Source organism: Coregonus clupeaformis, chromosome 15, assembly GCF_020615455.1.
Source record: "Coregonus clupeaformis isolate EN_2021a chromosome 15, ASM2061545v1, whole genome shotgun sequence".
Lineage (NCBI taxonomy): Eukaryota > Metazoa > Chordata > Actinopteri > Salmoniformes > Salmonidae > Coregonus > Coregonus clupeaformis.
In genome coordinates this window covers 32161465-32175148 of record NC_059206.1, presented here as the reverse complement: position 1 = coordinate 32175148, position 13684 = coordinate 32161465, and the positions used below count along the sequence as shown (strand labels likewise).

At 45.3% G+C, this 13684-nt stretch overlaps 1 protein-coding gene across 1 annotated transcript; it reads left to right on the top strand.

Annotated features, from left to right (window-relative positions):
• The first annotated feature begins 328 nt into the window (after nt 1-328).
• LOC121583517 (spindle pole body component 110-like) lies at nt 329-13653 on the top strand. Its single transcript, XM_045225435.1, has 5 exons — nt 329-431; nt 12459-12887; nt 13039-13107; nt 13242-13316; nt 13543-13653. The coding sequence occupies exons 1-5, from the start codon at nt 329-331 to the stop codon at nt 13635-13637; spliced, it is 771 nt and encodes a 256-aa protein (XP_045081370.1). The 3' UTR covers nt 13638-13653.
• The last annotated feature ends 31 nt before the right edge of the window (nt 13654-13684 follow it).

Below are 13684 nucleotides of genomic sequence, written 5' to 3'. Positions count from 1 at the left end.
CGTAGCCCTGTCTTTCTTTTTTGTTCATTGACTTCACCTGTGTTAGTTACTCACCTGGTCTCATCAGCTCCTTATTTAGTTCAGTTCTTTCTGTTTGTGCCTTGTGAGGTATTGTTCGTTTTGACTGTACTAAGCCTTTTCCTAGCTCGTTTGTGAGAACCAGTTATTGCCTTCAGTCCTGTTTGCCTACTTGTGTATGACCATTGGTGCCTGTGACCACGATTCCTGCCTTCTGCAAAGGCGAAATGAACACCTGCCACGCTCTGTGTGTGAATCTACACCTTTTTCTCGCTGAGTATTCATTACAGAAAACCTCACCTAAAACGGAATGGATTCAGTGGAGCTACAGCGGCGCCTAACCCAGCAAGAGGAGCGTATGGAGGAAATCTGCCATGTTCTCCGCCAGCCTATCCCTACTCCTCTGATGCCAGGTATCGTAACCCATAGCCCTCCATTCATATCCATGCCTGGAAATTATGATGGTTCACCGGGGAAATGTCAGGGATTTCTGATGCAATGCAGCAAATACATTGAGCACAACCCCACTAACTTCGCCACCGACAAGAGCAGGGTGGATTTAGTTGTGTCTCTACTCACAGGCAAAGCCCTGGATTGGGCCTCTGCCATATGGACTGCCAACAGCACAGAACTCGGATCCAAGACCCATTTCCACACCCTCTTCAAAGAGTTATTAGATCACTCTCCTCCCGATTGTCCTATAGGAGACCTCCTCATAGACCTTCAACAAGGACACAATTCAGCTGCCGAGTATGCCCTTGAGTTCCGCACCATGGCTGCAGGGAGTGGATGGAGTGAGGCTGCTTTACTTACCGTCTACCGAAGAGGGCTCAACAGGGAACTTCAGGTGGAGCTGGCCTCTAGAGGTGACCTTCAGGATCTCCATCGACCACCTCCTTGCTGACTGCCGAAGAACTCTGCCACCCAGGAACCCGAAACCTTCTCTTTCCATGATTCCGTCATACCGTCCGAGTCTTCCAGAGCCCATGCAGTTGGGCCATGCTCCTCTCCCATGTATCGAACGTCAAAGGCGGATCCAAAAGGGCTCTGCCTATACTGTGGAGGGAAGTATCATCTACTCAGCCATTGCCCTGTTCGTCCCCCACGGAGAGATGAGAAGGGTCCCTCCGCTGCCATGCAGGTAGGCGTGTCCTTATTTCTAAATATCTCCCAGAAGCAATTCTCCATCCCAGTATTGATAATCGTGAAGGGGGTTACTAAGTACGTAGAGGGCTTGATAGATTCGGGAGCAGCAGGTCATTTTATCGATCACCAGCTAGTACAAGAGCTTGACATTGATCTAACACCTGTCACCCCTCCCTTAAGGATTAACACCCTGGTCGGGCAACCATTGGGCACAGGCTTCATTACACACCTGACACAGAGCATCACCCTCCAGATTGGAGTCTTCCACATTGAAACCATTCAACTCATCGAACTCTCATTCCCCAAACAGCCACTCATCCTCTGACACCCCTGGCTTTGTCGTCACAACTCTGCCATCTCGTGGCGACAAGGTGAACTACTGTCCTGGTCTTCTACCTGCGTCACCAATTGTCTCAGCCTACCCTGCAGAGCCACCATTGAGGACTCTGCCTCGGCAGTGCCACCCGCCATACCATCTGAATACGCCCAGTACAGCAATGTCTTCAGCAAAATCAAGGCCTCCACTCTGCCACCACATCGCCCAGGGGACAGTGCTATTGACTTACTCCCTGGAGCGTCCCCACCGAAGGGCCGTGTTTACCCCCTATCTATCCCGGAAAATGAGGCAATGGAGAACTATATTGATGAAACACTCAAACGGTTTCATTCGTCCTTCTTCCTCGGCTAATTCCAGCTTTCTTCTTCATTGAAAAAAAGGATGGTGGTCTCCGTCCATGTATTGATTAATGTTCCCTGAATGACGTCACGGTCAATAACCATTTCCCTCTGATCCCAGCGACCCTTGAACAAGTGGGCCGCGCCAACATCTATACAAAATTCGACCTACGAAGTGCATATAACCTTGTCCGTATACATGAAGGCGATGAATGGAATACGGCCTTTATCACCACACGAGGGCACTACGAATACCTGGTCATGCCCTACGGCCTTACTAACGCCCCCGCCGTCTTCCAATCCTTTATGAACAACGTTTTCCAGGATATGATCAACTGCTTTCTCATCGTCTACATTGATGACATCCTGATTTACTCCCACTCCCTGAAGGAACACATACAGCATGTACAAAAGGTTCTTCAACGTCTCCTTGACCATAACCTTTATGTGAAGACTGAAAAGAGCACCTTCCACATAACCTCGGTAAACTTCCTTGGTTTCGTACTGACACCTGGAGGGGTCCGCATGGATGAGAACAATGTAACCGCCGTCAGTAACTGGCCCAAACCCACCACCGTTAAGGAACTCCAACATTTCATTGGGTTCTCCAACTACTATCGCCGGTTCATTCTGAACTTCAGTTCTACTGCCGCTCCCCTCACTGCCCTTACCAGCCAAAAGACCCTTCAATGGACTGATACCGCCCTTACTGCTTTCAACACCTTGAAACGCCTCTTCACCTCAGCTCCTGTCCTTCGCCAACCTGATCCGACCCTTCCTTTCACCCTGGAGGTGGATGCCTCCGAAGTAGGAGTAGGAGCCATACTCTTGCAGCGGGTGGGAACACCTCCAAAATCACATCCCTGTGCCTTCTTCTCCAGGAAGTTATCCTCCGCTGAGAGGAATTACGATGTGGGGAACAGAGAACTCCTCGCCATCAAGCTTGCCCTCGAGGAGTGGAGCCACTGGTTGGAGGGCGCACAACATCCCTTTCTCATCCTAACAGATCATCGTAATCTGGAATATATCAGAGGGGCCAAACATTTAACTCCAGACAAGCCCACTGGGCTCTCTTCACATGCTTCCATTTTCATGTTACTTACATCCCTGGAAGAAAAACGTAAAAGCTGATGCTCTCTCCCGCCAGTTTGACCTTCCGACCAGTAACTCAGACCCTACACCCATTCTTCCTTCCTCTTGCATTATGGGACTGGTACAGTGGGAGGTTCACTCTGCCATACAAGAAGCCTTAACCTCAGACCCGGCTCCTCCTGAGACACCAGCTGGGAAGAGTTACGTACCAGCAGCTGTTAGACCCCAACTGATGCAATGGTGTCACACGTCCTTGGGGTCAGGACATCCGGGCATTAGATGAACCACCGAACTTCTAGCCCGTAAATTCTGGTGGTCCTCACTGGCGTCCGACGTAAGGGATTACGTACTCTCCTGTCCAGTCTGCGCCCAAACCAAAAGTCCTCGTCATCTCCCTTCCGGTAAGCTTCAACCTTTGCCAATCCCTCACAGACCCTGGTCCCACATAGCTGTTGACTTCATCACAGACCTTCCTGAATCCTCTGGTAACACCACCATCCTTGTCATAGTATAACGTTTTCAAAAATGTGTCGTCTGGTTCCCCTTCCTCATTTACCTAACGCCATGGACTTGGCTGAGTGTTTGTTCCAGCAGGTGTTCCGTCTGTATTTGATTCTGGAGGACATCGTCTCTGACCGCGGGCCCCAGTTTGTCTCCCGGGTGTGGCGAGCCTTCTGTGACCGACTGGGGGTCGCCCTCAGCCTCTCTTCCGGGTACCATCCCCAGACCAACGGGCAGACGGAACGCCTGAACCAAGAAATAGGGAAGTACCTCCGCCAACAATGTTCTGCCTCTCCAAACGACTGGAGGCGGTATATGGCCTTGGCCGAATACACTCAGAACTCACTCATGCATTCATCCCTCCGCCTTACTCCATTTCAATGTGTACTTGGTTACCAACCCACCATGTTTCCCTGGGAGGCGGAGCCTGGTACTGTCCCAGCTGTCGACGACTGGTTTTGGCATAGTGAGTGGGTATGGGAGACTGCTCACCGGCATCTGCAGGAAACCTCTAATACCCAGAAACGCTTTGCCGACAGACGCCACCGACCTACGCTTCTCTTTCTACCAGAGACATCTGGCTACGCCTCCCCTGCAAAATGTTCTGTCCTCACTTCATTGGTCCCTTCAAGATAACCCATCGCATCAACCCTGTCACGTACCGCTTCCAGTTACCCTGTCAGTATAAAATCTCCTTGTCCTTCCATGTTTCTCTGTTAAAACCGGTCACCTACAGTCATCTTTATCCTCCAGTCTCAACCCGCAGTGCGCCCCCACCGTTGGATGTCAGAGGGGAACCTGCCTACGCCATTCAGGCCATCCTTGATTCCAAACGCCTGAGTGGTCGCATCCACCATCTAGTGGACTGGGAAGGTTATGGGCCTGAAGACCGGTCCTGGGTCCCCAACCAGGACATCCTCAACCCAGAGATGATTCAGGCATTCCACCATAACCGTCCGGATCGTCCCACTCCCCGACCTCGGGGTCAACCCCCAAACAGACCCACTGTACATCAGCCTCGACGCAGAACGTCGGGTCAGTCCACGACCTTGTCGAACCAGCCTGCCGACCTCGCCCCCGATGTAGGCGGCCGCCTCTGCTCCCCCGGGGGGGGGGTTCACCTGTGGGTTTCATTGATTTCACCTGTGTTAGTAACTCACCTGGTCTTATCAGCTCCTTATTTAGTTCAGTTCAGTCTGTTTGTGCGGTATTGTTCGTTTTGACTCTACTAAGCCTTTTCCTAGTTCGTTTGTGAGAACCAGTTATAGCCTTCAGTCCTAGTTTTTGATTCTCCTGCCTGTTTGCCTACCTGTGTATGACCATTGCTGCCTGTGACCACGATTCCTGCCTTCTGCGAAGGCGTAATAAACACCTGCCGCGCTCTGCGCGTGAATCTATACCTTTTTCTCCCTGAGTATTCATTACATATGATGTATGGTATTTGACTGAATTATGTAATGTGACAGAAATTGGATTGACTGTAACTATAATAACTAAAACATTTTGATTTATTAATGTCTCTCCATCTTGGATAATGGATGATCAGCATTAAGTGAGTAAATACTTATTTGTCTGTTTTGTTTATAGACAACCAATAACAGAAGACAAAGAACAGTGTTAATCTGATACTATAAAGAAGTACAGGCCTTGTGAACAGCAGTGTGTCTTCAAGACTACAAATTAAATCTGGTTCTTTACATTTATCTAAACTCTCCCCAACTGTTCTCAAAGTACGTTGGATGATGATGTATAGACTTTCTTCAAATTCTCTGCATACCCCTCCCACAAAATATCTGCCATAGAGCTCAACATTTCACACCAAAATTAAAATGGAATCCGCTTGAATTAAGTTTGATGTCCTAGTATGAAAAATTCAGACATTCTAAGACTGCTCACATAGTAGCACTGATTACATCCCTTGATGTACATTAGTAATGAATGATGAACAGTCATTCCAATATTATGTATAAATTGAATGTAACTATAATAACTAATAGGTTTTGTTTTACATTATCATTTTTCATGACTCTCCATCTTGGATAATGGATGATCAGCACGGCTAGAAGGTGAGCAATTACTTACTTATTTGTCTGTTTTGTTTATTGACAACCAATAACAGAAGACAAAGAACAGACCAGAGTGTTAATCTGATACTATAAAAAAGTACAGGCCTTGTGAACAGCAATGTCAATCAATCAATCAATTTTATTTTATATAGCCCTTCATACATCAGCTAATATCTCGAAGTGCTGTACAGAAACCCAGCCTAAAACCCCAAACAGCTAGCAATGCAGGTGTAGAAGCACGGTGGCTAGGAAAAACTCCCTAGAAAGGCCAAAACCTAGGAAGAAACCTAGAGAGGAACCAGGCTATGAGGGGTGGCCAGTCCTCTTCTGGCTGTGCCGGGTGGAGATTATAACAGAACCATGCCAAGATGTTCAAAAATGTTCATAAGTGACAAGCATGGTCAAATAATAATCAGGAATAAATCTCAGTTGGCTTTTCATAGCTGATCATTAAGAGTTGAAAACAGCAGGTCTGGGACAGGTAGGGGTTCCATAACCGCAGGCAGAACAGTTGAAACTGGAATAGCAGCAAGGCCAGGCGGACTGGGGACAGCAAGGAGTCACCACGGCCGGTAGTCCCGGCGTATGGTCCTAGGGCTCAGGTCTCTCAGTTGGCTTTTCATAGCCGATCATTAAGAGTTGAAAACAGCAGGTCTGGGACAGGTAGGGGTTTCGTAACGAGGCAGAACAGTTGAAACTGGAATAGCAGCAAGGCCAGGCGGACTGGGGACAGCAAGGTGTCAGCATGCCCGGTAGTCCTGACGTATGGTCCTAGGGCTCAGGTTCTCAGAGAGAAAGAGAGAACGAGAGAATTAGAGAGAGCATACTTAAATTCACACAGGACACTGGATAAGACAGGAGAAGTACTCCAGGTATAACCAACTAACCCCAGCCCCCGACACATAAACTACTGCAGCATAAATACTGGAGGCTGAGACAGGAGCGGTCCGGAGACACTGTGGCCCCATCCGAAGAAACCCCGGACAGGGCCAAACAGGAAGGATATAACCCCACCCACTCTGCCAAAGCACAGCCCCCGCACCACTAGAGGGATATCCTCAACCACCAACTTACAATCCTGAGACAAGGCCGAGTATAGCCCACAGAGGTCTCCACCACAGCACAAACCAAGGGGCGCCAACTCCAGACAGGAAGATCACGTCAGTAACTCAACCCACTCAAGTGACGCACCTCCTAGGGACGGCATGAAAGAGCACCAGCAAGCCAGTGACTCAGCCCCTGTAACAGGGTTAGAGGCAGAGAACCCCAGTGGAGAGAGGAACCGGCCTGGCAGAGACAGCAAGGGCTGTTCGTTGCTCCAGAGCCTTTCCGTTCACCTTCACACTCCTGGGCCAGACTACACTCAATCATATGACCTATTGAAGAGATAAGTCTTCAGTAAAGACTTAAAGGGTTGAGACCGAGTCTGCGTCTCTCACATGGGTAGGCAGACTGTTCCATAAAAATGGGGATCTATAGGAGAAAGCCCTGCCTCCCGCTGTTTGCTTAGAAATTCTAGGGACAATTAGGAGGCCTGCGTCTTGTGACCGTAGCGTGCGTATTGGTATGTACGGCAGGACCAACTCGGAAAGATAGGTAGGAGCAAGCCCATGTAACGCTTTATAGGTTAACAGTAAAACCTTGAAATCAGCCCTTGCCTTAACAGGAAGCCAGTGTAGGGAAGCTAGCACTGGAGTAATATGATCAAATTTCTTGGTTCTAGTCAGGATTCTAGCAGCCGTATTTAGCACTAACTGAAGTTTATTTAGTGCTTTATCCGGGTAGCCGGAAAGTAGAGCATTGCAGTAGTCTAACCTAGAAGTAACAAATGCATGGATTAATTTTTCTGCATCATTTTTGGACAGAAAATTTCTGATTTTTGCAATGTTACGTAGATGGAAAAAAGCTGTCCTTGAAACAGTCTTGATATGTTCGTCAAAAGAGATCAGGGTCAAGAGTAACGCCTGAGGTCCTTCACAGTTTTATTTGAGACGACTTTACAACCATCAAGATGAATTGTCAGATTTAACAGAAGATCTCTTTGTTTCTTGGGACCTAGAACAAGCATCTCTGTTTTGTCCGAGTTTAAAAGTAGAAAGTTTTCAGCCATCCACTTCCTTATGTCTGAAACACAGGCTTCTAGCGAGGGCAATTTTGGGGCTTCACCATGTTTCATTGAAATGTACAGCTGTGTGTCATCCGCATAGCAGTGAAAGTTAACATTATGTTTTCGAATAACATCCCCAAGAGGTAAAATATATAGTGAAAACAATAGTGGTCCTAAAACGGAACCTTGAGGAACACCGAAATGTACAGTTGATTTGTCGGAGGACAGACCATTCACAGAGACAAACTGGTATCTTTCCGACAGGTAAGATCTAAACCAGGCCAGAACTTGTCCGTGTAGACCAATTTGGGTTTCCAGTCTCTCCAAAAGAATGTGGTGATCGATGGTGTCAAAGGCAGCACTAAGGTCTAGTAGCACGAGGTCTAGTAGCACGAGGACCACAAATGTATTTCTTTACATTTATCAGTACTCTGCCAAAATTCTCAAGGTAGGTTTGATTATGATGTATAGATGTTCTTCAATTTCCTTACTATAGCCATCCCATAATACAGTATACAGTGCATTCAGAAAGTATTCCGACCCCTTGACTTTTTCCACATTACAGCCTTATTCTAAAATGTATTAAGTCGTTTTTCCCCCCCTTATCAATCTACACACAATACCCCATAATGACAAAGCAAAAACAGGTTTTTAGAATGTTTTACTTCACTCAGTACTTTGTTGACACACTTTTGGCAGTGATTACAGTCTTGAGTCTTCTTGGGTCTGATGCAACAAGCTTGGCACACCTGTATATGGGGAGTTTCTCCCATTCTTCTCTGCAGATCCTCTCAAGCTCTGTCAGGTTGGATGGGGAGCATCACTGCACAACTATTTTCAGGTCTTTCCAGAGATGTTCGATCGGGTTCAAGTCCGGGCTCTGGCTGGGCTACTCAGTGACATTCAGAGACTTGTCCCAAAGCCACTCCTTCGTTGTCTTGGCTGTGTGCTTAGGGTCGTTGTCCTGTTGGAAGGTGAACCTTCGCCCCAGTCTGAGTTCCTGAGCGCTCTGGAGCAGGTTTTCATCAAGGATTTCTCTGTACTTTGCTCTGTTCATCTTTCCCTCAATCCTGACTAGTCTCCCAGTCCCTGCCGCTGAAAAACATCCCCACAGCATGATGCTGCCACCACCATGCTTCACCGTAGGGATGGTGCCAGGTTTCCTCCAGACATGACGCTTGGCATTCAGGCCAAAGAGTTGAATCTTGGTTTCATCAGACCAAAGAATCTTGTTTCTCATGGTCTGAGAGTCCTTTAGGTGCCTTTTGGCAAACTCCAAGTGGGCTGTTGTGCATTTTACTGAGGAGTTGCTTCCATCTGGCCACTATCATAAAGGCCTGATTGGTGGAGTGCTGCAGAGATTGTTGTCCTTCTGGTAGGTTCTCCCATCTCCACAGAGAAACTCTGGAGCTCTGTCAGAGTGACCATCGAGTTCTTGGTCACCTCCCTGACCAAGGCCCTTTTCCCCCGATTGCTCAGTTTGGTCGGGCGGCCAGCTCTAGAAAGAGTCTTGATAGTTCCAAACTTCTTCCATTTAAGAAAGATTGAGGCCACTGTGTTCTTGGAGACCTTTAATGCTGCAGAAATGTTTTGGTACGCTTCCACAAATCTGTGCCTCGACACAATCCTGTCTCGGCGCTCTACGGACAATTCCTTCGACCTCATGGCTTGGTTTTTGCTCTGACATGCACTGTCAACTGTGGGACCTTATATAGACAGGTGTGTGCCTTTACAAATCATGTCCAATCAATTGAATTTACCACAGGTGGACTCCAATCAAGTTGTTGAAACATCTCAAGGATGATCAATGGAAAAAGGATGCCCTGAGCTCAATTTCGAGTCTCATAGCAAAGGGTCTGAACACTTGTATAAATAAGGTATTTCTGTTTTTTATTTTTAATAAATTTGCTAAGTTTTCTAAAAACCTGTTTTCGCATTGTAATTATGGCCTACTGTGTGTCGATTGATGAGAAAAAAAGTGTATATATATATATATATAGTGAGGGAAAAAAGTATTTGATCCCCTGCTGATTTTGTACGTTTACCCACTGACAAAGACATGATCAGTCTATAATTTTAATGGTAGGTTTATTTGAACAGTGAGAGACAGAATAACAACAGAAAAACGCATGTCAAAAATGTTATAAATTGATTTGCATTTTAATGAGGGAAATAAGTATTTGACCCCTCTGCAAAACATGACTTAGTACTTGGTGGTAAAACCCTTGTTGGCAATCACAGAGGTCAGATGTTTCTTGTAGTTGGCCACCAGGTTTGCACACATCTCAGGAGGGATTTTGTTCCACTCCTCTTTGCAGATCTTCTCCAAGTCATGAAGGTTTCGAGGCTGACGTTTGGCAACTCAAACCTTCAGCTCCCTCCACAGATTTTCTATGGGATTATGGTCTGGACACTGACTAGGCCACTCCAGGACCTTAATGTGCTTCTTCTTGAGCCACTCCTTTGTTGCCTTGGCCATGTGTTTTGGGTCATTGTCATGCTGGAATACCCATCCACAACCCATTTTCAATGCCCTGGCTGAGGGAAGGAGGTTCTCACCCAAGATTTGACGGTACATGGCCCCGTCCATCGTCCCTTTGATGCGGTGAAGTTGTCCTGTCCCCTTAGCAGAAAAACACCCCCAAAGCATAATGTTTCCACCTCCATGTTTGACGGTGGGGGTGGTGTTCTTGGGGTCCTAGGCAGCATTCCTCCTTCTCCAAACACGGCGAGTTGAGTTGACGCCAAAGAGCTCGATTTTGGTCTCATCTGACTACAACACTTTCACCCAGTTCTCCTCTGAATCATTCAGATGTTCATTGGCAAACTTCAGACGGCCCTGTATATGTGCTTTCTTGAGCAGGGGGACCTTGCGGGCGCTGCAGGATTTCAGTCCTTCACGGCGTAGTGTGTTACCAATTGTTTTCTTGGTGACTATGGTCCCAGCTGCCTTGAGATCATTGACAAGATCCTCCCGTGTAGTTCTGGGCTGATTCCTCACCGTTCTCATGATCATTGCAACTCCACGAGGTGAGATCTTGCATGGAGCCCCAGGCCGAGGGAGATTGACAGTTATTTTGTGTTTCTTCCATTTGCGAATAATCACACCAACTGTTGTCACCTTCTCACCAAGCTGCTTGGCGATGGTCTTGTAGCCCATTCCAGCCTTATTTAGGTCTACAATCTTGTCCCTGACATCCTTGGAGAGCTCTTTGGTCTTGGCCATGGTGGAGAGTTTGGAATCTGATTGATTGATTGCTTCTGTGGACAGGTGTCTTTTATAAAGGTAACAAACTGAGATTAGGAGCACTCCCTTTAAGAGTGTGCTCCTAATCTCAGCTCGTTACCTGTATAAAAGACACCTGGGAGCCAGAAATCTTTCTGATTGAGAGGGGGTCAAATACTTATTTCCCTCATTAAAATGCAAATCAATTTATAACATTTTTGACATGCGTTTTTTCTCCATTCTTTTGTTGTTATTCTGTCTCTCACTGTTCAAATAAACCTACCATTAAAATTATAGACTGATCATTTCTTTGTCAGTGGGCAAATGTACAAAATCAGCAGGGGATCAAATACTTTTTTCCCTCACTGTATATATATAATCCAATTTAGAATAAAGCTGTAACGTAACAAAATGTGGAAAAAGTCAAAGGGTCTGAATACTTTCCGAATGCACTGTATCTGCCATAGAGCTCAACATTTCACATAGCCCTCCCACAAAATGTCTGCCACAGAGCTCAACAGTTCACACTCCAAAATTAAAATGGAACAGCTTGAATTCAGCTTGATGTCATAGTATGAAGCATTCAGTCATTCTAAGAATGCTCACATAGTAGCGCTGCTTACATCCCTTTCTATAGATTTACATTAGTAATGAATTTTGACACAATATACAGTATCTGCCATATAGCCCAATGCTTGTTATCACAAAAAAATATAAATAATTAATTGGAACAGAAATAGGCCAATAAAATACAAATAAACATTATTAATGAAGTCAACCAGATCTCATTGGTTCCCACAGTCCTTACATGATGGAGGATTTAGTGACAGGAGAAATCTGATTGGTCCTGTTTGTTCTGTATATAGTGATGTAATCTACCACACAGAACACACCTCTGTTTTACACAATAGACTCAGGTTCAGACTATTTAAAACATGAGACCCAGGAGGACAAGTTGAAGAGGGAGGCATCAGCTGTTGAGCTTGGTAAGTATGAGAGAGTCTGGAGGAGAGAGGATTGGTTCAGGAAACATGAGTGATGTCATTCAGTTTTTCAGACTAATCAATTTGATAATGTATCAAATAGTCAATAGATCAGTTGATGATTGGTTCAACTCATAATTGCTGACTGTAGAAAAAAATAATTATATCACCTCCATCAAATGATCATGTGTATTTATAGGCATACTATTGAATGAATGAATGATTGAATTAATTAATCAAACACCAATCAAAAAAATAATTACTAATAAAATAATTCCATCCCCCCCAAGCCCCCAATGCCAACAAAAGAGAATAAAGAGAAAGACAAAGATAAACAGAAAACAACAATGCAAACAAACAAAAGACATCAAGGACAACAACAATCATAACAGCAAGGCCAACTGAGTACGTTTGAGTGCATGTTTGGCACTATTTACGTGTGTGTGTGTCCGTGTATGTGCACATGTGTGCGTTTGAATGAGAGTGTGTGTATATGCATGTGTACACGCGTACAAACACCAATCAAATATATTAAGTGCTCTCTCTCAGAGTTGAAGATGGAAAAAGAATTAAAAGAGATATTAAGAGATGAGATGATGAAACAACTAGAGGAGAAAGACACACAACTGGATGATATGACCCAGGAAGTGAAAGAGAAAGAGAGACTACTGGAGGAGAAGAACCAGATAAACTATTAGAAGAGAAAGAAAACCAACTGAAAGAGAAGCAACTAAAGGATAGAGACATTCAACTAGAGGCACTGAGAAAGAACCTGCAGGACAAGAACAGCCAAGTAGAGAACTTCAGAGTCCTACTGCAGGAAAAAGACCTTCAACTAGAGGCACTGAGAAAGAACCTGCAGGACAAGAACAGCCAAGTAGAGAACTTCAGAGTCCTACTGCAGGAAAAAGACCTTCAACTAGAGGACAGGAACCACAGACTGGGAGAGAAGGACAAACTACTGGAGGAAAAATATAATGAAATTAAAGAGAGGAGGCAGGAACTAGAAGAGAAAGAAGCAGTTAAAGGAAAGACACAAGTGGAGGATGTCAACAACGAAAATGCTGAACTGGGTAAGATTATTACTACCATTAATACATTTAGCCTACTGTACTTTCCTCAATTCTCAGGAATATTGTTTTACATCACTTTCCCTCTGCATCATATTTCTGTCTAAAGTCTTTAACACAGAATTCAGATGTTAGTCTTCCTTTGTTATTTCAGCTCAACAGATATGTGATGTGAAGACTGAGGTAGAGAGACTGAGAAGAGAGACCCCAGCACCGATGACTGGTGAGTGAGAAATATGATACTTGACATTAACATTTCACGAGAAACCCAGAACTACCCTTAAGTAGGTCTATGTGCCTTCATGTGTTACTGAGGTAAATGTTCCCATTATAAATGGATGTTATTTGTTGTTTTAGAACATGGAGACACCTCAGATACAGGTTCCATACCTCCAGTCAGGAGGAGACACAGCATAGAAGATCCTCCACTCAGTGAGTTATCAATATTGTCCTGCTTTCTCCTACTGTTTCTAGTCTATAGTGGACCATCCTTCACTCAGTGAATTATCAATGTTGTTTCAAGCTGTCATCAATCTTGATATTTCCTATTTTCTCCAATAATCTATATTTCACTATGATGTGCAATGTATTTGGAGTTGATATACTATGTGTCTCTGATGAGTCAGTATGTTGACCAGTTCTCTATGTTGTGTTACAGTGGGAGGAGAGACCTCAGGTACAGACCACACACTTCCACTGAGGAGGAGAAACAGCATGGAGTTAATTCCTCCACTTAGAGAGTTATGGATGTAGCTTACATTATATTTTACACTGTGTTATACATCCTCCAGAGAGTCAGT